Source organism: Lampetra fluviatilis, chromosome 1, assembly GCF_964198595.1.
Source record: "Lampetra fluviatilis chromosome 1, kcLamFluv1.1, whole genome shotgun sequence".
Lineage (NCBI taxonomy): Eukaryota > Metazoa > Chordata > Hyperoartia > Petromyzontiformes > Petromyzontidae > Lampetra > Lampetra fluviatilis.
Genome location: NC_136275.1, coordinates 18,428,873 through 18,455,073, shown reverse-complemented (window position 1 = coordinate 18,455,073; position 26,201 = coordinate 18,428,873). Strand labels below are relative to the sequence as shown.

The 26,201-nt window shown below is 45.7% G+C and overlaps 1 protein-coding gene across 2 annotated transcripts; it reads left to right on the top strand.

Moving 5' to 3' along the window:
* The first annotated feature begins 274 nt into the window (after positions 1–274).
* On the top strand, positions 275–26,201 carry SRI (sorcin). 2 transcript variants are annotated; one of them, XM_078858311.1, is made up of 8 exons: positions 275–419; positions 14,956–15,072; positions 16,977–17,046; positions 17,498–17,541; positions 18,303–18,450; positions 19,239–19,352; positions 23,410–23,468; positions 25,515–26,201. In XM_078858311.1, exons 1-8 carry the CDS (start codon positions 396–398, stop codon positions 25,539–25,541), a joined length of 603 nt encoding a protein of 200 aa, XP_078714437.1. In that variant the 5' UTR covers positions 275–395; the 3' UTR covers positions 25,542–26,201. The 2 variants fall into 2 exon arrangements, with proteins under 2 accessions (XP_078714437.1, XP_078714428.1); XM_078858302.1 differs by having other exon boundaries at positions 18,303–18,456.

Here is a 26,201-nt window from a genome sequence, read left to right as displayed (position 1 = left end):
AACACCCCTACAGATGTACCACCACGTGTTGGGTTTTGCACTTGTTGGGTTTTACTGGGGGGCCACCACCCTTGTCAAACAAGTGGCTCCCTTATATAGAGTGGTGGGCGTGTCCTCTCACCGATGGGCGTGTCATCTCGCCAATGGGCGTGTCTTCTCACCGATGGGCGTGTTCTCTCACCAATGGGCGTGTCATCTCACCGATGGGCGTGTCTACTCACCGAGGGGCGCTTTGCCATTGGCTCCAATCGCGGTGACGTCACGCGGGAGGGTGTCGCCTCGCTTCATTGGCTGACGCTTCCGCGTTGCTTCCCCACCGCCGCCCGCTTCCAAATCCACGTCGAGCAGCAGCAGAAGCAGCGAGTCGGACTCGAACGGCGATCGCTGATATACTCATGGCGTATCCAGGCTACGGACAGGTTTGTGTGTGAGAATGTTGAGTGTCTGCTGTCCTTTGCAAGAAAGCTGTTGTAGTTAAAATGCTTTTATTCGGTTGATGTCGGAGGGAAGGGGTTGGGGGGGGGTCTTCGTTGCAGTACGCGTGTTTGTTTTAATTAGGGGGGTTGTAATGGCCGCCTTGTCAAAGCTCTCTCTCTCTCTTCCCTTTGATGTTGGCCCAGTGCCCGACTTCGTGGTCAACCCTCGTCAGCAATTGGGTTTTTTTTCTCACTCTCTCTCTGGGCACGGGTAAATGGTGGCTGCGTAGGGCTTAGTTTCGTAAAACAGGGCTGAACTTGTGAGTTGTGCACGTGTTGGGTTTTGCTGGGTTATATTAGTCCTGTGTATAGGGGGGCGAGTAGTGCAGTGGTTACCGCACTGCGCTATGAAAGTATGAACCCGACACAAATGAGTTCCGTTCTTCCCGCTATCAGTGGCATCTGAAACGTTACTGGAGCCCTTCAACCCCTGAATGACCAGCTTGGTGAAGTATGGTCAAACCAAGCCTCACGTTTGACACTGCGTGGGGAGGCCTAATAAGTTATTAGGGTTTAGCCTATGGTCAAATAATCCGAAATGCGCCGCGTCAGATGTCGGTAGCTAAGTTATTGAAGCGTGACGTGCTTGGCTGTGTGACAACATTGTGTAACACAGGTGTGTCATAGGCTGCGATGGAGGTGTGTACTGTCGTTCTAATTCCCTCCGTGCATGTACCCCACCTTCACCAACCTACACTGAACAGCATGGTAAAGTATGATCCAAAAAACACACCCACACGGTGCGAGGCAGGACCTCGTCAAGCAGTGGGGGTTGACGTTACCACACCGTGTAGAGCTGTGTTTGGTTGGACTCTGGGCTGGGTTTAGCTCTGTTGGGTGTGGCCCCATTTCATAAGGGAAGCCAGACCGCTGTGGTATTCAAGCGATTCTGCTAGGCGTCTTTGCCGACATCCTGTGTTGAGTAACTCTGCGTGGCTCGTGCGTTGAACGTGGTGCCACAGTGTTAATCTTGTTAACGGGACTAAAATATGTAAACCAAAGCGTTTTACTTATACTGCCGGTTGGAGGGAAATCATGAAGCATAATGGTGGCTCTGCCACTGCCCACCAAAGCGTCACAACAACGAGACAACATTAACTACAATAGTCTGAATTAAAATGCAAGATAATTCGGTCACGTTATTAGATACTGCTATGGACTGGAGAATACCGATTGATGTAAATCGGCTATTTATGTATATCGTGAAAATATGTTGTGTTTCTGGATTGGCTGACCTCAATATTGGAGCTTGTGGAACATAGCATGCCTCACAACACCGACATTTATAAACGAAGTGGTGCAATTATTTTGGGATGCTTTGGTGTACACGACACTCTGAGTGACTACATTCATTTACAGCTTTGATTTAAAATCCCACAAGTTGTCATTGACAAGACTGAAATAAAAACCGCTGACACTGCATGAGATCTTTTCCACAAAATGCCAGGGCTTCCAGTTACCCTTTGGACCGCCACTCCGTAGACGTGTGCTTTGCGACCGGTAACCAACTGGCCATTGCAACGAAACGCCCTGGGCGTGAAGTGGATTCACAGGTTTTTCTGCATTCAACACCCAATTGGCCCCCAAGCGAAGCCGGACGTGGAAAGCCAGGAATGAATGTGGCCACGATTGTGGGGGGGAGGTCGGGAGGGGTGTGCAGGGGAAGATGCAGGTTTTCGTTCCACTATGTATACAGTATTCAGCACTGATGAAGCACTTACTGTGGGGGAGGGTCAGGAGCCATGTTGCAGTGGTGATGGGATGGGGAGGGTGGCATGCCAAGTCCCCTCCAGCCTCCTGATATCGCTTTCTCGTGTTTTTGTGGACTTGATGGTTTGTGTGGGACACATGGCATTGGTGTATTCACGCCATTGGATGTACCCCCCACCAAGTCATATTGCTATTTTGTATTCTTTGGGTCTATCGGTAAAGTCAAGTAGATAGGTTCAAAGAAAATATAAAAAAAACTACGACGTTAAGATCGCTTGTGTTGCGGTCTAAATGTCGTAGTTTTTTGTTATTTTCTTTGAACCTATCTATGTGACTTTACCGAAAGACCCAAAGAATATGAATTCCTGCAGTCACGAAAGCTTTAAGTCAAGATTTATTCCTATTTTGGTTTAGGCCCAGGTTTCAAACCTTAATTTGTTTTCTTTCTCTGCTTGTACAGAGTATATAGGCTTAGGTACATTTAAACACGATAGAAGTACACATTTATTTGTCCCAACTGTGAGTTCTGTTGTAGGCTCAGTAATTTTAGTTTTGCAATTGATCCCGACGTGTTGTGGGACCAGATACGTCGAGTGAGTCCTTGAGGACAAGCCCGAGGCTTAAGGTTTTTGTTTATCAATAGGAGTGAGTCATCTTTTACCACTTTCATAAGTGAGAATTGTATTTAATCTTTTGTAATGGTTATACATATCTGCCAACATATACGGTTTACCCGTATTATTGTACAGGGAATTTGAGTTTTCAGGTCCATTGTATTGTTTAACCCATGATTTTCTGTTTATTTTGTACATTTATTACATGAGTGTGTGTGCGCGCATCCACATATCAAGCAAGCATCAGTATGCAAGATCACAGACAGCATAATAAGTAGCATCATTAACACAAGTAATCAAAATGAATAGATAAAACAGTTTTTGTTTCGTAACATAATTTTTGTCTTTGTATTTCTCCCTTGTGATGGGACTTTGTAGGATGAACGTTTAGATTTATAAGGGCACGGGTGGACCAATACGGTCTGAATTGGGCTGTAATAAGATAGGGCAGTGATAAGGGATTGACAGGTATGGATATATTTAATCTGAGAACAACTGTAATGGTTTAATTTGAAGAGAAATAAAACGCTGTCGCAGCGTTTGGCGCACTGTACTGAGACCAGAAATCTGAATTCGGTTCCTGACCGTGGCTAACATCAATGGCAAGATTCCATCTGGCGTGGTCATGGCCCCACCTTTGCCGATCTGCAGTAAACCACCAGGGAGTAGTAGTGTACAGTCAACCCACATAGCCGGCATTTCAAATGAAGGCCTTCATCCAGCATTGGATTGTCATAGGGCTCTAACTGATTGATTTGATTATAAAGCGGCTTTTTCAGTATAGGTGTGAATTCCAGAGGTCCTATTCACATGAATATAATTAAAAGGCAGGTGTGTGTATAATACACATTACACCCTGGATCTCTGGGGGAGTCTGAACCAGCATAACTACGTGGTTCCGCACAATCTTACAATATGATAAGTAGAAGATGAGCTCAGGGATGAAACATAGACCCTAGTGTTAGAATGTTAAATTATATGCCAAAACTCTGCCAACTTCTGTAGATTGTAGCTCAAAAATAAGCGTGCCACACTAACACTGGCGGTGATGGCGCGTGTCTGGAATCCGACATTGTGGAGGCGAGGGATAGTGGATCGGACAAATGTTGCAAAAATTCCCTTCCTGTGGACATCGAGATGCCATACCCTCGCCTTACAGCAGAATGCATCATCTGCCCCCTTATGTATGGGATCGTGTTGTCCCCTCGCATGCGTAGCTCTCCTCCGGATGCTCTGGTTTTCGTGTATAAACAATTATTTCAATAGGGCCCATGCCAACTGTGATATGCCACTGGCTGTGGTGTAGTTTAATATCAACCAGTGTCCGTTGTGTGGCTCATAAGTGCTCTTTGAGCCACAATAGGACCCGCTAAAATTAAAAGTACCAAATACAGCTTTTCCACGACTCATTGCTCTCAATCTAATACAACCTGTAAAAGCAAGGCATCTCAATGTTTCTAGATCCCAGTGGACTACTGTCAACCCCTAATACTTTTTGGAATTCCAGTAAAATGTTTTCTAACTTGATCAATGCGAGCAATCAACAGATTCGGGCAATAGCCAACTGTGTTGATGAATCATTAACACAATGTAAATAGTTGTGCAACAGGCAGTAGTTGTGCAACGGCCAATTCTGTAGACCAATTCACGTGACCACGCACAGGTTGGGAAACAAAGCTGGAGACATAAAATATACAACATTTTTTGTAGAGCCATTGATATTTTCATGAATGAGTGAAGAGGACGCTTGTACACGATGTAAATGTTATTTATATCACTCGCCTGGTATGTAGCAGGTCATGGGTTCCATCTTGAACCTGACGCCTGTTTATTCGGAGTTTGCATGTTCTACCTGTGGTTGCGTGGGTTTTTCTCCAGGTGTTCTGGTTTTGCCATCCACATTTAGGCATTTGTGTTTAGATGATTTGGCTACTATAAATTCCCATATATGATACGCCTCCTCGGTGATCTGTCATGTGTGGCCAGGTCGCCTTGGAAATGGAGCTTAATAGCTCGGTGTGATTTACCTGGTAAATAAAAGTTAGTTTAATACAATATACTACTGCTGGATGGATGTGATGGTCTTTCCACAGTGTTGTGGTCTTGGAGTTTGACCATACTTCATTATGTTTAGAGCAAGCTGGTGAAATGAGGGGAGGGGGGAATATGGCTATTTCAGATATCACTTGGCACTTTAGTGAGAATCAAACTCGTGTTTGGGAATCAAACTAATTGCTTAGAGAATGCTCTTGTCGGTTCTCGCTTGGCACGTATTAATTGATTAAAATCAATACTTGCACTCATAAAACACGCTTTGAGTCATGCGTGTAAGAATATATGATTAACTAGCTTTACTACCCGGCTTCCACCCGAGACTTGTCTTGGATTAATACACGGCCTATGCGGAGGGTGGGGGGGGATGCGTGACGTCAGCAGGCACACTGCGTAACGCTGCCGCATGCGGGTGACATCACAGATGTGACGTCACCGCTCACTTGCCGTGCAAAATATATCCATTATTGCGCCCCCCCCCCCCCCCAAAATACAAAAGTCTATTTTATACTTTTCGCATTGTGTACAGTCGGGAAGCTACCCACATGCCAAATTTCAAGTTTGTTGCATGTTGGGAAGTATGCTAAACATTTCGAACAGACACACATTCACAAATTTCCCTTTTATATATAAAGATTATTTACGCAAATTATATGCAGGTGCCACCTTCAGGATAATAGGGAAAACGATACGAATCAAATAGTACGTATGGTACAGTGGAGACGAAGCGATTGTGAATTGTGCCGTCTCCTCACTCCCAGTTGTCATGTAGGTGATATTTTCATGGAGGGGGTTAATCGAGTAATGCCTAGCTCCCATTGCGTACACGGAGGATTGTCCGTATGAATGCATTTTAAATTATTTGTCACCACTTGCTTGCCAATTCTTAATAAGAGCCCTTCCCCTGGTGTGGAAATGGTGATCCATAATTACCTTTCTGTACATTGAGAATACATGCGTCACGGGTGTTGCGCCACCGTCCTTATTGCTGAGGGTGTATTGTGTACCACGCTGCATTTACAAGAGCAAATGCTTCTTGCTCAATGACAGGTCAGCTTTGCTTGCTAGCAGAATGCTCTCAGTTGCTTAGATACCAAGAGGTATTGCATAGCAACATACTGTAGATATGATTGAATTGTGACGTGCGGGAACTAGAGGCCAACTGCTGTGCACCACACATGGCTTAGCTGCTGCTGCGTACGATAAGGTTTCAATTAAATGTAATAATCAATACGTGGCCACGGATTGGTGTGCACCTGGGCGTTTTTCACACGTCCCGTTTGCGAGAGTTTCGTGTGCTTGAGAGCTCGCTTGAGCGTATCGCGATAGCAGAATGTTGTGCATGTGTATGTTACAGCCCTTGTGTCAATACACTGCTTGTTGAGGGCCACCACACTGCATCGTGGCGGGTTATTTGACCATAATTCATCACGCTCGTCAATGCATGTTTGGTGAAGATGGGGAGCATAACCTGGGAGCATAGAGGAAATGCAGTGCAACAATGGATTTAACTGCTGTCCACTATAACCCCACAGCCACCTATATGACAACCGGGCTCGCGTAGACGTCACCCACCCCAAGTGCTTGTCCAATCTCGATTCTGCTTATCTTGTGAGATCTGCATTCTGGGTGATTTTGTCAATCGCAGCAGAATATTATGGCGAATATTTTTTTAATCTCTGTAGATATAAAATTTCTGACTGCAGCTACACCGGAATTAATTGGGTAGCTTGCTGTGAAATATATTCTGCAGAGTTGATGCTCGAGTGTTTTTAGGGGGCTTCTGTCAGGTTGATTTGTCATCAGAGGGGGTGGTGTGGTTTGCGGTTCAATAGATCCGAGAGGGTATATGAGGGGAAAAGTTAACTGTGACTTACCAGAGAAGACATCACATCAGTTGGGTTTTCAAAATTAATCGAATGCGTTTCATTTGAAAGTGCGCATGTGCGTCAACTTTATTCCACGGTGATGTATTTGAAGTGCATAAATGAATCTTGCGTTTTAACTGGATGAATTGCACTGTAGAAGTCTGTTCTATTGAAAGAATTGATGAATCAATAAATCAATACGTATTTAGCCCAGTGATATGCTATTGACATTCAATGTCTTGTATAATTTAGTTGTTTTTAATTTGCATGTTTGAAATTTGTATTTTAAATGTTACCTCCGCAGTTTTACTCCATTACTCATAACGTCTATAAATAGCTACACTATTAATAGATTCCTTAATCATCCTCAACGATGATCTATCCACTACTGGCTGAAAACCTTTCCAAGCCATTACCATATTTCACGATCTTGTGACACAACATTCCATGTAGCACCTGGCACACTAGCCGATTTCATTGTTTCATCTCGGCTATGGACGGGTCCTCTTGTGTGCATTCCCTCCTTTGGCTTGCACCCCACAGTATCTCAATTGCCAGAATACTCAGTGCAGCAGCTGTTTGACCTAAATATGCTCCTGGAGTATGCTTGAATTAGCCAACTAGCAATGACAATTGTCAGCCTCCGCTCAGTCTACATTCCAACCCGTCCATCGTGCATGCCGCTAATCGGCGATCACACATCGCTCGCTTGGCTCCCATCCCTGTTGGCTTGCTTGCGACAGAACGATGCGTCGTCACGGTTGTTTTCTCGCCATCAGAATAAGGCGGAGCGCGTGCAACCCCGCGCACGCCTCGTGCGGGCTACGTCGCGTGGCATGGGGCCGGCCGCGCTCCGCGGACTACTTTAACGACCGGGTAGATCAGGAGGAAGCCCCCATTAGAATGGCGTGCACGTGCGAGATTGCCAACGGCATCGGTGGCCACGAGAGCGGAGTGGGGCCAGGGCCGCAGGTGACGAGTGATTTATTTAACTGATTTGGACAAAGAGGGGTGAGTGGCGCGACGGTTAGCGCACCGGTTAGCGCACCGTGCTGCGAGTGCGGTTGTCCTGAGTGTGATTCCTGGTTATGGTTAATATATCAATGGCGAGCGATTTTATATGAACCAAGTGTTGGGGGTCTGAAACCTTAATGAACCCGCACTGATCATCATATGATGGGCGAAGTATGGTCAAACGACCCTCATGACCCCCATGGAATGGGGGGGGGGGGGAGTCATTATACAGTAGTGGATTGACAAAGGGCATGTAAATTACAGTTGACAAAAGCCCAAAGGTTAGACTGAGGCGTCTCTTTTATCTGTTCATGCAGAAGCCACTTGTCATTTTATTGCATTTGAAATGGACCTTGCACCATTACTACTTTATTAGTTCAGAAGGCATAAGCTTCCATGGACTCGCAATGGTGGCACCAAGTATAATGCTGAAAGTTTCATTTCTAAGCCTCTTGGCTCCCTTTCATACTCTGACGAGGCATGAACCCGTGGAACTTCCCCTGTAAAAGGAATGGTGAATATTATGTACGTTTTATCATTTGGTTTTTATGTTTTACACATTGGAATATTTTAGTATCTTAATTTAAAAGTGAGTTTTTATTTTATTATTTAGGTATTTTTTTTACAATTAGTGTTTTCCACTTGGCGCCATCACTCCCTCACCTCACCAGTGTCGCCTGACGTCATAACCCCCCCCCTGCCCGTCCTCACCACTCCTGCGTCTCTGGACGTCATCACTCCCTCGCCTCCTCTTGTCTCGTCACTTCACCCCCTCTCCTCACCAACTCACCACAATCTCGTGTGACGTCATCACACCCCCCTCTCACCACCTACATATGGTGAAGTAATTAAATGAACTCCAAATCACCATAATCTTGCGTGACGTCATCCCTCAGTTCACTGGTGTCTCGTGACGAAATTTCCGGTCTCCGGACGTCATCACACCTCCCTTACCTCCCCAGTGTCGCGTGACGTCATCATCCCCCTATCTCGCCACCGCAGGTCCCCTGACGTCATAACCCCAATTTTTTCCCTCAACGTGTCGTGACGCCATCTCCCACTTTTTTTCACAGCCTCACCATAAACTGCCGTGACGTCGGTGTACTGTACTACTCTCAACAGCCCAGTTTCCCCGAGGTCATCAGCACCTCCCCTCCACCTCAGCCCAATTAACCCCTCCCCTACCCCTCACATAACCCCCACCTCCCCACCCAGCCAAACCTGTTTTATCTTTTGCTGTATTTCACGGTGCGTTTCGGACGGACACACGGTCATCTATATATATAAAAGGGAAATTTGTGAATATGTGTGTCTGTTCAAAATGTTTAGTGTACTTCCCGACATGCAACAAACTTGAAATTTGCCATGTGGGTACTTTCCAGACTGTACACCATGCAAAAATTATGAAAATAGACTTTTGTATTTTTTTTGGGGGGGGGGCGCAATAATGGACACATTTTGCACGGCAAGTGACCTGTGACGTCACATCTGTCATGTCACCCGCGCATGCGTAGTGCTTGGCGCTCTGCGCTACGAATCGGCGACTCGAGTTCGATTCCCGCTCACGGCCACCACCGGTGACGATTATTTGAACCGCTCCTGGGCCTCCCCTAGGTCGACTCAGCCTCAAACGAGTAACTGGTGTGGTATGTGAACATCGCCACTGGGGAGACAAAGGCGGCCGGCCGTGGTGAATTCAAGTCCCGGGCGAAGCCGGGTAGTAAAGCGAATGTGATATATAGCTTGGTTCACCATTCTTAAAAAAAACATTTAAAGGCCTTTGTTAGTCCCCTGCTGGATGAAGACCTCCACCTAGTAGTAGGTCGTGTGGGTTGTTTGACCATACTTCACCACTCTGGCCAGTGTGGGTTGATCAAGGGGGGAGCTCAACACTGGATCTATCATCACTCGTCACTTTGGTTAACCATGGTCGCGAATTGAATGTGTCGCTGTGTTTGTGGTGCAGTGTGCCATCGGTCCACCCAGCCTTTAATACCATGTGCAGTGTACATCACGTGTTGGTCGATTGGGCCCATTTATATGCCGTGTCCTATTTATGCCCTTGGACACAATTTATCGGTGTGGTTATTGTCTGGTTGGCTAATCAAGAATAAATTGGTCAAATGCAGTTGAGCCCAAGCAGAGCATTTTACTGAGTATAAGAGTAAATTGTACAATTTGACCAATGTTGTTTTTACTGAAACGACCCACAGGCTAAACTCTGCTGATTCACATAAATATGGTAACACAGTAATCCTGTGCTGATGTCAAGTTACATTGCACAAAAATGATTGGTATTAGGCGGGGTCTGTTAAAGTCTATGGCCAAGTCGCTCAGAATCAGAATGTGCCCGATCTGTCAGCTGGCTGACCAGATGGATGACAGGTATTGTAGGCTTTAGACTGAAGGGGCTGCATGGTGGACAGCGGAGGGCAATGCAGCAGCATCTATTGTAGTACGGTACTCCTAATGCTCTCTACCTTAACAAAACTGAACTGTCCATTGTGGTTGAATAACCCCATTGACCCGCAACAACTTGCGAGGCCTTTACTCACCAGTGGGATGGACAAAATGGCCTGCACTGGTGAATGTTGGTTAGGCTGTGGAGTGACGTGCTGAATATTTCTAACTCTGTAGCTTAACGCTTGGGAACGTTAAGTCATGTTGTTCTTGTTTGGTTTTTTAATTGAGTTGCTGCATTGCTCGTTTGACGTGGATGGGATGATGTGGAAACAGTGAGTCGGCACTGCTTCCCCCGTGTCTTTGTGACGTCGGGTGTGGCCACAGTAAGTGGGCCCAATGGTGGATTTCGGAGCCGTGTGTGATTCTGTCGGCTTACTACACCTTGACGAGAATGATCACTGGGCAAGCCTTGCTTTGTTGTCAAGTGGCAGTGTAAAATTGACTCTTGAAGTGATGAAATGGAGTCAGCGCGACCAAATAACTACCCAAGTAATTTAAACGTCATTTTACGTGGGAAACACGAATGGCCTGACCTGTTGCTTATTCACATTATATTCGTTTTTGTAATCTTACTCGGATCAAGATTACACAACCACTGTCAACCTCGCACACAAAACTTTAGAATTTTACACGCGTTATTTAAGTTTATTTCTTGAGAGTGTGATTAGATTACCAGTGTAAATTCATTGTTTCAGTCTGTTGCAACTAAATGTAGAGACGCCATTCGTTTAGGATGCATATTACGTTGTAAATTTTCATGTTAGCTGCTTCAAGTGTTACTCCACCTTTCATGTTCAGATTGCGCAAGCACGTCGTCAGGTTTCTGACCATTTTTAGGACTGCAAATCCACGCAAAAGTTGGTTTTGTAGACGGCGTGTGACTATTGAATCATTCCTCCCATGCCTTGCATGTCGTGTGACATCTAGTTTATCCTGCTTTAGGAGTCCTCAATGGTGGCTCGGTACAGTTTAGTGACCCCGTTGCCTGCCAATAAACACCCTGGCCATGACCTATGAATCCACGGTTGATAAGTCAGTGCTGCGCCAGCCCAGGTGACATTTACACTTAAGTTCTCGCATGCTTGGTGTGACTTCGGTGAGCGATGCCTAAGGGGTTAAATGCCAATGCAGATATGTGACTAAACACAAACCCTTCGAATTGAAATATAACTGCCGGTAGTCATGGGGAACGTTCAAAGCCTGAAGTGTGTGTGTGTGCGCGCGTTTACTGTGTGGTGTGTGCTTTTGGCGTGTGTGCCATTTGCTACACCCCCTACGACAAACAAACGGTGGTCGGGGTGTTCTTCCTGCTTCGCGCATTGCGTAAGAAAAAAACAGATTTGCACCACCAGTCTTCGCTTGGCCGAAAGCAGTTAATATGTAACAGACAAAGGTCGGGGGTGAAGTTTGTAAAACGCATTAGCTCGGCACAATTTTTCTGGACGGGTCTACAGAGATGCGCGCATTGGCTCCCTCGCAGGTTCGGCAAGATCTCAAAAGGGGGTTTGAGTTGGCTTTTCAAATTATTGCTAGATTTGAAGCTTTCGTAACTGCAAGGATTCATACTCTTAGGTTTTTTCGGTAAAGTCACGTAGGTAAAAAATAAAATAAAAAATTAATAAAAGTAATAGAAATAAAATAATATAATTAAGTGATCGTGAGCACTTTTCAATTTGAGCGAAATTTGGGTCACGCCAGTAGTAAGTAGAATATAGTGGCTTATCCATTGCAAAGGATGCAAGATAATATTTTTAAAGGTAATTTCATAGCAGTGCCAAACATGCTGTGATTACTGCCCCACAGCGTTATGGGGCAGAGGTGAGTTTTGAAACGTCAATCCCCTTGTTGGTGGATGCCTGCTTGGGGAAAACATGCTGACCACTGCACTGCACACAGCCACAGTATATCCCCTTTCAGCTGATGTTTGCAGTCTCTCTGGACTTGGGGACATTTCCAAAACCTGTGGATACTTTGGTAATTCCTGCAGTGTTCTGGATAAAACGCTCGGTTATTTATGTGGAAAATGGGGTGTTAAAAGTACATGCAGAGGCTTTGTTTTTTTATACTCAACCATATTGACATAGTAATTGAAGCGTTGAAGTGGAGATCAAAATATTACGGATGTTTAGTTGGATGTGACATTTTTACATTTCAATATGTTGCTCCTAGAATGAGTAATGGTCGCGCGGAATATGCTGCTGCCGAAACTTGAGCTCATATTTAACAGATTGCCATGTTAATGTAACACTGTAACATGCAATTCTGTTGTGTTTGTGCTCTGCGTGTAGACTCATTATTAAAAGGAACTCCAACGTGGCCGTGCAGATGTTCATATGTATTTTTAATGAGCCATTTGTACACAACGGTGTGACTAGTGAATTACAATTGCAGCATAAATGGATGCGTGTAATTAAAGTTTCATTAGCTGTGCAGTGGCCACAACGGAACACTTGTTATTGTGAGTACTGCAGGACATTTAAACATGCACGTGTAAGACACGGTATGAAGATCTGCAGAAATTACCACCTAAATCAGACACAATAGCCTTTTTGTGTAGACGGTTGGTAATTGAAACTCATTAACACTGTGCCATGCTGTTGCTGCCAATGACCTCGTTAGATCCTGGAAGCCATGCAGGTTTAAGCCTGGCTAGTGCTTGGGCGGGCGACCACCACAAATGTCTGGTTGTTGTAGTCTGCTGCGGGCCTACGTGGCGGGCTGCAGACAGTACAGAAAATGGCATTTGATGAACTGTACTCACTGGTCCCAATGTTCCCCGCATTTAACTAACCAACACTGACCAGCGTGCTTGAAGGATGGTGAATTAACTCCCATAACCAACATGGCGGTTGTATGTCTAAAAGGGCTGTACATACACACGTTTATTCAACAAGTTGAAGTGAATTTTTTTTAACCGGATGAGAACTTAAGAGACCAGGATGAGTCTCATTTGCAAGAGTGAGCTGGGCCACTACAAATGACAAAAGCAAACCAAATAAAATGCAGCACAGCAACGATCTTGGCAAGCGTGGAGCCACTGCTCGTTGCCATGTCTGTCCGGTTCCCACTTCTAGCCCCGCCCACTTTACCCCCCCAGCCTCACGTCCTTTTCCCCTAGCGCTCACGCGGCCTCCCCCTACCCCACACCCCCCCTTCTCTCTCTCTCTCCCGCCTTGCCTCCTCCCCCCTTTCTTACCTATATAAGCTCTTGCCACGGCAGCTCTCCCGCCGACTTCAGCATTTTCTTGCTGTGGTTGTCCCACCTGATGAGGATTGCTTGTGTTGCGATCGAAACGTCGTGATTTGTTTTATTTTATTTTATTTCTACCTACGTGACTTTACCGAAAGAACCAAAGAGTATGGATTCCTGCAGTCACGAAAGCTTCAAATCAAGATTGATCTGTATACAGTATGTGATCTCAGTAATTTACATGCTCGCCATTTGTGTACAGATGCCTGCATATAACTACTCCCTTTAAAAATGTTTACGTCAGCAGGTAAGGCCCACTGAGCTATATAGCTATTTTTCAGAAGCGACCTGGCCACAAATAATAGCTCAACAAAGTGGCTTATTACGATGAAATTTATAGCAGCCAAATACTCTCAGCGCATGTTCCTGTGTCGTCCCACGACGTCTGCCGCTGTTCATCAGTATGTGTACTCATCTGTGTGCTGAACTGCGAAACGCTGTTTGCTCTTGTGTGTGTGCCTATGTGCGTCAATGTTTATCCATGTGTAGTGGGTTACTTTAGAGACACTTGTTGACACACGGGATAACTACAACCAGGTCAGGGCAGTCGGCACGCTGCCTGACCCACGACCCCGGAGACGAAGTCCGAGCTCGACGGGTTCCATTCCATTGACAAACAGCACTGATCCAGCCTCGGGACTTCCCTTTTATGCCCCCTGGCGTGGCCTAGCTCCGCCCTCGGCCACGCTTCATTTTGGAACCTACCAAAAGGTTTTGGGCTATATCCCACGTGTTCCCTGCCTGGCTCTGCCCTCGGCCATGCCCCCTTCTGGAACCTACCAGAAGGTTCTGGGCTATGCCCGCACATCACCTTTACCCCACATCTCCTTACCCTGGCCTATCACGTGCCCTGTTAGCCGGCCGGGCTGCTACGTCCTCATATGCCCCTTTCTGCCAGCAACCAGCGCTACGCACCCTAGTGACCCATTCCGTGGCATTGCATGCTCTGCTGGCTGAACGGCTGCTACACCCTGCTCTGCTGGCAGGTCGGCTGTTATGCCCACAATTCCCCTCTCTGCCAGTAACCAGCGCTATGCGCCGTAGTGACCCATTCTATGTCACTACATATGCATATGTGTAACATTGTGCCTGTGGAGAGCGGTAGTGCAGTGGTTATCTTGCTGCGTTGTGAATCTGGCGACCCTGGTTCAATTCCCGGTCAACACCAGTGACGATTATCTGAACCAGTCCTGGGCCTCCCCTAGGTCGACTGGGCCTTTAAAGAGTACCTGATTTATCACCACTGGGAGACGAAAGTGGCTGGGATTGGCGTTAGCTACAACACTTCCTCCTCGTGTGCCGCGATGGCCTTCAAAGAGGCTCGCTAACAGCACTTGCCCCAGCAGTCTGTTTAAGGCTCTACGGGGAATCTTTGTCAGTATATGTACGCACACAGGTGCACACGTGGTTCGTTGTGTTTATTCCTCTTTGTACCTTTGTACCGAAACTGGTGCTCATGTAGAACTCGTGTGTGTGTGTGTGTCTGTGTCCACGTGCACTGGGAGCAGCAGTTCTCCGGGTACGGAGCGCCAGGCGGTGCTCCTGGCCAGTACCCTGGTGGATTCCCTGGAGGCTTCCAGCAACAGGATCCGCTTTTCGGCTACTTCTCGGCAGTTGCCGGGCAGGTTCGTATCCCCCGTCCCTATTCTCTCACTCGGTGATCTGGGAGGCCAACTACCACTGTCATTTCATGCTCATGCTAGCCTCGATAGAGTTTGTGAAGCCCTCCCTTAAATTGGGTCACATGAGCATTTAAAATTAAATCCGCTTACGCGGCGGTGCACTGGTTCGTGCGTCACGCTATGAACCCTGCGCTTTTGATTCCCGGCCACGGCTAACACTAGTGAAGAGTGACATCTGACCCGGTTCTCCTAGGCCTCCCTTTGCCAACCCACACTGAACAGCTTGGTGAAGCATAGTCAAACAACACCGTCCGCCTCATACAGCAGTGGATTGATCAAATGCTATGCAATTAAGGCACTTCAAGTAGTGCCAATGCACACACCTATAAACCCATGATTTGGAGGTGGGGTTGGTGAATCATGCTGAGATAAAGCTTGTCTGGTGGTGTGTGAGATTCCCATCTGCAGGTACTGAGGTGCCTGCTTTGGGGTAATACATCCAGCAGGTTGCCGTCCATCTATGTGGAGTTGGAGTGTTTTTCTCTCATTTGCTTGAATTTTCTCCAGGTGTTCTGGTTGTCCCCAACACACAATAGAGACGGTTCAAACAAACCAAGCAAATTCTGAAGAAAATCAGGAAATGAGGCTCGGGGGAGGCTTTTCTGGATAAATAAAGGGGGTTATGCTGTTATTTATACCAGACACTATAACTCATGTGCAGCTGGACTGAAGGGGTGTTAATTCAAAAAAATGTGGATGAGCGTTTTGTTCCCGAAAGGCTGGTTCTTCCACCAGTGGCATAAATAATGCCAGCCGTCACTTGGGCGGAAGGAAGTGTCCACATTTTGATATCATTACCGGCGTCAGTAAAAGATGCCCTGTAGGGATCTATCCTGAAATTTGTCTTTGGTAAAATAATACATGACTGTCCCTTTTTGCTACAGATGCTGCCTTTGTTTGAGATGAAAATTTATATATAAGTTGATGAGATTACGTTTATGGAATTCAAGAGCTAACCGACCTGCAGTGGTGGTAGTGCTTAGGCCACTGCCCTATGAAGCCGGTCATCTGAGTTCAGTTTGTGGGCACGACTAAAATCAGTGGCGAGTGATATCTGATCAGTGTTCCCGCCTCCCACCTCCCTTCACCATCCGCCACTGCCCAGCGTGGTGAAGCACAGTGTGCTCAAACAACCCCCTTGAGTGACGGTGTAGGAAGGCCTTTATCCAGCAGTGGATTTACACAAAGGTTAGACATAGATATAAATACTAACTCTTTATTTGGTTCTTATCCTGGAACCTGAGCACCTGTGTAATTTACTGGCTTTGTTCCACAACGTGATACATTAGTTCCCTAAACCTTCTCATCTAGCCCCTCACCTGCAGTTACTCATGCTGACGTGGAAGCTTGCATTTCGAGCGACATCGGGCACCAAATTGAATTATGATTGATTTCTGCAGAGGTTTAATACATGTCCTTTCCCAATGTGTTTGTGTGTGTGTGTGCGTGGGGAGTGGCAGTGCAGCAGTTAGTACGTTGCGAACCTGCCGTCTTGTGTTCCATTCCCACTTGGTCAACGCAAATGATGAGTATTTGAACTGGTTTTCGGAACTCCCCTAAGTCGACTCGGCCTCAAATGAGTACCTGTTGTGGTGTGTAAACATCGCCACTAGGGAGACAATGGCGACCGGGCGTGTTGTTGGCCACCCACCGCCTCGTGTGCCGTACCGGCCTTCATAAGGGCTCGCGAACGGCACTTGCCCCTACAGTCTGTTAAAGGCTATACAGGGGGGGGGCGTCTTTGTATTTGTGCACGTGCGCACTTTTAACACATTCGTGGCCAAGGTTGTTGTTGGTTGGCCGTAACGTGTGGTTCTATAGAGGTGAGCGCGTGTGTTTTTCAACAGGATGGTCAGATTGATGCGGAGGAACTCCAGCGGTGTCTGACCCAGTCGGGGATCAGCGGCACCTATCAGCGTACGTGCCGCACAGCCGATCCGCTTGTATGAGTAACTACCGTTAATTTGAAGTCCCTTCGCGTGTGTACGAGATTGTTATTGTAAGCTGGTTGATGTTTATGCGACGGTTATTTTGCTCATTTACGTACAGCTGTTTCAGTTACCCGTGTGCTGTTGTTTAATGCTATATTTTCACCTTCATTTGTATGTTTGCCGTCCTATGTGTTATTTATAATAAACATATCGACAGTTGTACGTCCTATTTACGCTGCAGTAAATTACTTAAGAGATTTAAATTTTAAAGGGAAAACAACACTTTACTGCCTTTGTCGGTAACAATGCTTTGTAACTGAATATTTACGGTAGGTTAACATTTTGTGCAATTTTGCTTCTGAATAGCGAATTTAATTTAAAATCTCATGTTGTGCAGATTGAAATTGATGTTTACTGTTGTCCCATTGTCATTACAGCTTTCAGCTTTGAGACCTGCAAGATCATGATTTCCATGTTGGATGTATCCTCTTTGTATTTATTTTTGCTTGGCAAATATATCTTTGTATTGATATAAGTGTTCATGGCTTTATGTATAGAGAAATGCTCTCTAAAAAATCCTTGTATATAAAAGCTTGTGTGCAATAACAATTGGCATAGATTAGAGCACAGGCTATAGGGGCAGGGCTTTGATTAGAACACATCACCAGAAGAGATTATTGCTGCTGTTGGAGACCAACTGCGGAGTAGCAGGCAAAGGAAGGAACGCGTTTGAGAGGCGTTCACTGCGATTGAATCCACTCGTGTCCAGGTGCTTTGATGGCTTATTACATCCCAACCCTGTGAGATATGGCGACAGCTTAGGGGGGAGGGGAAAGCGTTTATCCAGCAGTGGATGGATCAAGGCTGATGGTGATGTAGAGGCAAGAGGATTGTAAGCAGTATTTAAAAAAAAATATTACCAGGTAAGTCCCACTGAGCTGTATAGCTCTTTTTCCCAGAAGCGATCTGCCCTTATCTGGTGGACATTTATAGCAGCCAAATACTCTAAATGCATGTTTCTAAATGTGGAGTGCAAAACTGGAGGAGTCGGAGAAAAATCCACACTACCACAGGGAGAACATCCAAACTCCAAATAAACAGGTGTTGGGGTCGGGATCGAACCCATGACGACCTCCATACCAGGAGAGGTAGTTAACATCTCACCACCGTGGCGCCCCATAAATGAAAGTACGGGTGTCTTTTCAATGTTTTCCTTGATTTGCCACTCATCGATGGGCGCAGCGCGACATGTCCGGTAAGATGGGTTTCAATGAATTCAAGGAGCTGTGGACGGCACTCAACGGCTGGAAGCAGAACTTCATGGCGTTTGACCGGGACATGAGCGGCACGGTGGATCCTGGGGAGCTGTCGCAGGCCCTCGCGTCAATGGGTAACGGTTGCGTACCCGCAAAAAGGACTGCACGATGCGCGCGCGCGACCCTCCCCACATAAGCACGGCCGGCCGAACAAGCTGCAATGCCAAGTGGAATACGGGGAACAGACCTCCCTCGGGACGGAGTGTTGCACCGTCATGTGCCGAGAATGAGGAGCTGGACGCCACCTTTCCAAAACGATTGCGTGGATTTGCCTTTGGTCTACGGCTGACACTGTGGCCAAGGGGTGAGGGGCGGGCACGCGATCTGGCACGTGGATAATTAAAATGTGGAGTTTTTTTTTTTCCCCTTGTTTTTGTGGCTTGCTCGGAAGACTAACGCCTCGCACATTTGCACGGCCCTTTTTTGCATGAAAGGAAACAAATCAGCTTTGTGCTACCAATTTTGACAAAATCCTTACATTTAAAATAAGATGAAGCATTTAACTTCCCAAAACAATTGCACGTTATGATTGACGGCAATGAGTGGTTTATGCTGTCAGGTGTTTTGGTCAAAATGATTCCCTAAAATCGTTTATTTTCATGAAAAAAAGTGGCTGATGTGAAAACAAAACTGCTTTAACATTGGTTATTAATGCCTTTTCACCATAACTTACTGACCAGATGCTATTTTTTACATTGTTAACAATTTTCTATCATTTTTCAAACATACTATTAACCCATACGAGTAACCCCCCCCCGCATCCATAACGCCTGTTTACCCACGAGTCTACGTGTTGTTCTCTGGTGCACCGCGGCACCATTGCCGAGTCCCCTCGACGAGAGTCTCGGCCGTGTTGCTGCAGGTTACCGGCTGAGCCCACAGGCGATCAACAACATCGTCAAGCGGTTCAGCCGGGACTGCAAGATCTTCTTCGATGACTACGTGGCCTGCTGCGTCAAGCTGCGTGCGCTCACCGGTACGGCTCGCCACGGGAACCCACTTGCGGTTAAATGAGGTCTTTGGAATGTTCGTTCGGCTGGGTCTCAACTCCTCAGCATTCGGACCGTGGAACTGGGTGGCTTTTGATTAGGCATGAAAAGGAGTTCATACCTCCACTGCGTTACAATTTGTCGTCATCATTTGAAGCGACGGTTGGATTCAATATCGATTTATTGTCCCGTTCGCGCTGCCACATTTCTAATATCGTCGTATGTTCTGTAGACTTTTCTTCCATCAGCTTTAATCAAAAGCGATTTTCACATTGTTATAAGAATCGATTTAACTTTAATCGATTTAATTGGGGTTCAGCTATCTCTGTTTGGCGGAGTTTGTTTCAGAGGCATTGTAGGGTATATCCCTTTATTGGCGTAATGAAAAATGTTTGGCCTACGTTAGATGTGTTTTTAACTGTACGCCTGGGGGCCCACATCTGGTTCACTTCTGGACATGCGTGCTGAGATTCCAAGAGAGACTAGTGAGGGATAAGTGAGATAAAACAAGAGACGCGAGTGACCTGGAGGCAAGTGATATGAATTAGTGGTCACATGTAGAGATATGACGCCATATGACATCATGTGTCACTTGTACGTGCGACACCGTCATGTGCGCATACAATGCAGTAACGTATGACGACATCACCTTGTCCATTGGCGCACGCTATTTATTATATGCGGTTCGCAGGAAAATCTAGTTGAAGATCTCTGGCCTACCTGTTAAGGAAAACTGGTTGCAATAGATAGCTTGTTCGTTGAACACACAGACACCAGGTTAAAGCTGTAGTTATCCGATGGGTTGTAAAATATATACTTAATGCTGTGTAAGTTTAAAGAATTCATGAAAAGCGCAGTGTGTTGGGATTTGATAATGGACTGCCAGGAGGGAGTGCAAATACTTCCACTTTTTAGTATGCACTCTTGAGTTGGGAAATTTCAAAATGTTCACCTCATGAGCATAGGGACTATAGGATAATAATTCATGGCATTGTGCTAAGTGGTCATAAAACAAGTGCTTTTTTTTGCCAGCTCAAGGCTAATGCATTTCTCTCATGTCAGAAGGGGGCCACCACCAATGACATCCTTTCCGGCAACAGCAGACAACGGAATTTTTAGCTTTGCGTTTCTTAATTAGTAATAGAGGTGCTAAAACGGCAGTGGAAATTGCAAATGTAAGTCCATGCATAATTATTGGTCACTTCGTAATACAAATTTCTATTATCGTTCTAACCATTCCAGCCTCTGCCTTTAAGCAAACATGTACCGCCCTTGCATAATTCCACTGCTGGAAGAGGGCCCCTCCCCCTATGCAGTTTTGCTCGTGGGTGTTACTTGACCATATTTCACCATTATTATAAGTTCAACTTGTTGTAAATATATTTTAATTGCGACACAATCCTGCTGTCCTGCCTTCCCACTACAGCTGTGGTGTTTGGAAACCAGCACACCGTGGCTAACGTGTAGTATAGCTTCATTCAAACTTGGGGGTTGGGGGGGGTTACGTTTGAGTAGCTTTTTAGCTTTTCATTTTGGATTATTCCAAAATGAGGTTGCTCTCGATGCGATGTCATGAAGAGGTATCCGTTTGCATCTCTCTTAGAGCAGCAACCTTTCATGTGAGAGAATGGTCTGCGTAAAAGGATGCCACAGAGCTACCTCCAGAAATCTCAAGTGACCTCTATTCCACACAAGTCAGGGACAGCCTTTTCTCACCCACTATGCCATTGAGACTATTGTTTATCGCTTGAGATTCAAACTGATAATTTTAATTTTCAGAGCTGAGATTTAGCCAAATTTAGTGCAGAACCGAGCTTACCTTTTTTAGCACTGTGGCTAATGTGTATGTAGGGGAGTGTGTGGCTTCGCTCAAAAAGGTTATGTGTTGTGAGCTTCTTTTGGGAGACATTCGGAGAGAAATGATCTGTCATCCCGATGAGATATTGGCTAAGAGAGAGGCCTGCACCACTGGCTGAATCCAGTTTCTTAATCCACAGTGTTGAGCGCTTGATGGACTGAGTGGCCTTTTTGCTATGGTGTTTTTCTGTTTCAATTAGGGCAGCCCTCCTGGGAGTGCCAGGGAGCGATTTTTTTTTTTTTAACCTTTTCGTAGCATGCAACACCGCTCTCAACTAAACATTGAGGTAAAACAAACCTTCCTAAAAGAGGGCCTATTTAAAAGGAGGCCAATGAGAGAGTGGATCGTCGTGCTTGCGTGATGGCGAGGTAGGTTGCGGTTAATGGCGGAATACAGGAGGACGTTGACAAAACGGTGCAATCGCGCAAGCTTACAGGGTTGATGGCGCAGTGACTATGGACCGTAGCGTTTGGGAGGGAACCTGATCTCGTCAGATCTCAGAGGCTTAAGCGGGCCTGAGCCCGACGGAGGGGTTTTTGAATGGTTGTACCGCCATGGATAACAACGTGTAGACTTGTGGGGGGGGGGGGGGGGCTACGTTGTGGGCGTGCCGACCTCAGCGCAGAAATATACATTTTTGTACTCTGGCTCTCACGTCTGTGCTCTTCAGCTTCGCCGAGCCCTTACTGACCAGCGTCAGTAAGTAAATCTTATGACCTACGCTGCACGAGGAGGGCCCTCGTTTGGAAGTGGATTGATGAAGGGCTGTATGTGGTCACAATGGCCACTCTCTTCCATACAGTCCTTGTACGTTTCATCAGCATTGCTAGAGGCTCTGGCTGCTGGATCTGTACATTGTGCTCCTATTCTGTGGAGCTAACCTAGATGTCAAGGTCTGCTACAGTGATTATGGGGTGCCACAGTGACGAGATGTTAACTACCTCGCCTGGTATTCATGAGGACGTGGGTTCGATCCCGACCCTGTCGCCTATATATTTGGAGTTTGCAATTTCTCCCCGTGGTCACGTGGATTTTTCTCAGGCCTTCGGTGTTTCGCTCGCCATTTAAAAACATGTATTTAGAGTATTTGGCTACTTTCGTGGAGCGAAAATTTGTGGCCAGGTCGCTTCTAATAAATAGCTAAATAGCTCAGTGGGCCTTACCTGATAAAATACAAATAGTTTAGTTTAAATGATGTTACCATGATCTTTCACCCTTGGCTTTTTCCCATCCAGTTCTTGCTGGTGGTGGTGGTCAGTTTGTTCTGATTATTGTTCACCTAATGTTCTTGGCTTTGAGCAATGCCCCACATTTTCTATGCCCCCTTCCCCACCGTAAACTCGTACAAATCTCAGATCATATTTTTGCGTGCATCATTGTTACCGTTGGTAATCTCCTCTCCCTCGTTGTCTGTGGGTTTTACGAGATGTTGACATTCATACTGTGGTGGTCGTTTGTGCTTGTTCTATTTTCAAAATTACCTAATTGTAATACAACAGGAATATCTTAATTAGCATAATTTGCCTCCATATTTATAAGTAATCAATTATAAAGAATTTCCCTGGAGTGTTGTGTTAGAGTGCATGCATTTAAATGTTTTCATTTATTTTTGCTGATCTTTAAAGATGTTTTCAAAATAATTCCCAATGGAATTTTGGCTGGTAATAAAAATACACTCACGCCATAAGATTTTCAGAATGCTGTAATGATATTCTTTATTCACCCAGGAAGCCTCGCTGAATTGCAAACTTCCTTTCAGATAGGTACACACTGCGCTACGAACACAGCTACCCGAGTTAGTCCCTGGCCACTGTGGACTTAAGTGTCAAGTGGTATCTAAGCCAGTTATGGGTCCCATCTTCACCAATCTGCTGTTGTGAAGTGTGGTCAAACAACCCGTGTGACCGATACGGCGTGGGAGGAGGCCTTCACTTGGCAGGGGATGAGCAGTGGCTATACATCATAATTGTATTATTACATTTTCAGAAGGGTTCGACTTTGGTGTGTTTGGCCCCATCTGAATTTTGTTGCATTACCATTCAACCTCTTTTAACTGCTTGGTAAGCCTGGTTGTGATCTTGCTGCTGCCGCCGCCAAGTCCTCCAGGGAGACGTTGTGGCCGCGGGGGGGGGGGGGTGCAGGTGGCGTGCAAGCGGTCGCTGACGAGAGATCCCTCTTGCCCACAGATGCCTTCCGGCGGCGGGACACTGCCCAGCAGGGATACGTCAACTTTGCCTACGATGACGTGAGTGCCGGCGTTTTACCCTGCTGTTGTTAAGATTTGCGGGACAACGTTATACTGTGTTCATACTTTGATTTGTTATTATGATTTTTTAAAATCACCAAATAGCACTGATATACTTGCGTATAATTGTTGCGTATTAATAATTCTACCTGCATAACAAAAACTAGATGGTGCTTAAAGTCTGTGTTGGCTGGATTACTATTGGAATTGAACTGCTTAGCTCAATGGGCCCAATATGAAATTGACTCAAGTAGTTGGTGGCGGGGCTGTTTTAAACGAATTTTCCACATCGACAAGAACTGTGAATGTGCTACGTTACGAAGTAGCGCACTTGTTTTGGTTATATCTCACTGCCCCCGAGGGTGTGAGTTTTCAGCAGCCGCTTGGGATTCTTTTTAATTCGTTTTGCGTTTCTCCTTTCTACAGTTTGGTCTCGATTATCCAAGTTGCAGATTAGCTGTGCTCGCGAAAAAGGAAGCGAAATAGAGAAAAGTGGTGTACCACGCGCACGTCGGAGGACCAACGCGCCTGTGGCGATCCTAGTAGTTACTCGCTTGATGACCGATTTATTTTAGAAACTATCAGACTAAGCATTCTACGTTTTCACCCCCCCCCCCCCACACACCATTCTATATAGGTAAACAATAAATATAAATTTCGATTTAAAGCTTTCGTGACTGCAGGGATTCATCTTCTTAGTTCGTTCGGTAAAGTCACGTAGAAGGGAAATAATAAAATAATAAAAATAACACAATAAAATGTTATTACTTTTCATTTTGTATTTTTTTATGTTTTATAGTAATAGGTTTTTTACCCTTTCAACTGGTACAAAAACTGACACCTTTATACAAGGCATCATGTTTGCAATAACCACAACACAAGCAGTCAAAATGCAAACAAAAAGAAACAACTCTGATGATAATGATATGCACTGTCCTTGAAGTTGATTGGTCCACACCCGAGACAGCTTTTCTTAGAGCCTAGTCTCCATTGGTGTTGGACCAGATGACGCCAAAAGGCGTTTTATTTTTATTATTTTATTATTTCCCTTCTACGTGACTTTACCGAAAGAACCAAGAAAATAAATATAAACAATAAAAACAATAAATACGGTTGAGTTATTCACGTTTTCATTTTATCGTGGCCATCCCAATTATCCCAGGAAACTCGAGAGGCTACCAAGCGTTTGGCGCTGACGGGTGTCAAGCTGCTCATTTTGCGGTCGCACATTTTTGCGACGCATTCGGAACTAGATTTTTGCATGCTTCTACCAAGAGAGACCTACATGGCGTAAATGTAATTCTCCCGTATCGGTGTCACAGACTAGAACCGGTTTTCATGTCGCAAGCGACAGTGTAGTTGAGTCGAGAAAACGGTGTCTTGGAATTATACCGAGAGGCACAAAGAGGACGCATAGTTCTGAGAACTTGCACTAGTTAGGAACATGATTGACTGTTAAGAGGCGTAATGTGGGCTTGGTCAGAACACGTTACTGGAAGGGTTGATGTCCGGTGGTCAAGACTTATGATAGGAGTGGCAACCAAAGCAAGAAATGCACCCGTGAGCATATCCACCTCTATCTATTTGGATGTTGCGATTCAAATCAAGCCCCAGTGTGGAGGTGCTACTTAGATTATTGTATCGCAGGGCTGAGCGAGGCATCTCATCCAGCGGTGTATGAATAACGGAAGACGCTGATGACGTTTTATCTTGAACGTCTTTTGGCTTGCTCCTTGCTGATCTCGTCAAGGAACATAAACCATCACGCGAACTCTGGTCATCCACGCAGCAGATTTTGGTTAGCCATCGAACAAAGACGGTCACTGTGGCCGTCTGGAACGCACTTTGGAATCTAGATTGAAAATCATTTATTTCGAACTGCTTTTTGTGTTTAGTTTGTTGTCCTTCCCCCACACCTCCGATCGGTATGGTTGTCTACGTACGGTGCAAAATAATTTCTACATACATACGTATACAAATACACGTGCAGACGGCCACTCTGTCGCTGACACTAACCGCGTTGCGCCGCCTTTCTCTCCCCCGCAGTTCATCCAGTGCACCATGAGCATCTAAGAGGCCTCCGGCGGGCGTGGTGCCATCGCCTACACAGACCGCGGCTTTACCAAGTCACGGACTCGGGTTTCTGTCACCGTGCAAAACCACAAACCTGCGTATACGTACTGTAGTCGTGTAGGGTTTTTTTATGTTCGTGGTTGCACGTTTTTTTTGTACGGAACGATTAACCCTTTGAAGCCTGTGAGCCATTCACTTTTTTTTTACGTGTTAATGATTTCTCTCAAACTTTTCTGACAGTTGGTATCAGAACTGTGCAGCCAGATTTACACTCCATTAGCGATAGGTGATGCCAGACTGTGAAATGGGCGTGAAGTGCTTTGACTAGATGTCCCTCGTAAAGATCGGGCTTTATCTCCTTACGAAAATGTAACCTTTACTCTAAACGAGTAGTGTCATAGGCACTGAATGATGTTGAAAGCGTTCGTGTGGGGTTTTTTTTAGATGCTTGCATACTGAGTCTAGTAACGTTTTGCAAAGCGTATTACATTGTACATCAAAAAACGTATTAAAATCCTGTCGCTGCTGACTCGTGCCACAAAAATGGACTCGGAACTGCAACACGCTTGTTTCATATGCTGCGTCCACTACCAGGTAATTGCAGACTAGTGGCTTGTAGTTACAAGTTGCCCTTGTTCAAAAATAAAGTGTCTCAACAAA

Bases quoted from the DNA above. Each gene is read 5' to 3' on its own strand.
- SRI (XM_078858302.1), top strand. From the start codon at position 396: ATGGCGTATCCAGGCTACGGACAG. The intron at 17,047-17,497 runs GTACGTGCCGCA...TTGTCATTACAG, and splicing joins GATCAGCGGCACCTATCAGC to CTTTCAGCTTTGAGACCTGC. The intron at 23,469-25,514 runs GTGAGTGCCGGC...TCTCCCCCGCAG, and splicing joins TCAACTTTGCCTACGATGAC to TTCATCCAGTGCACCATGAG.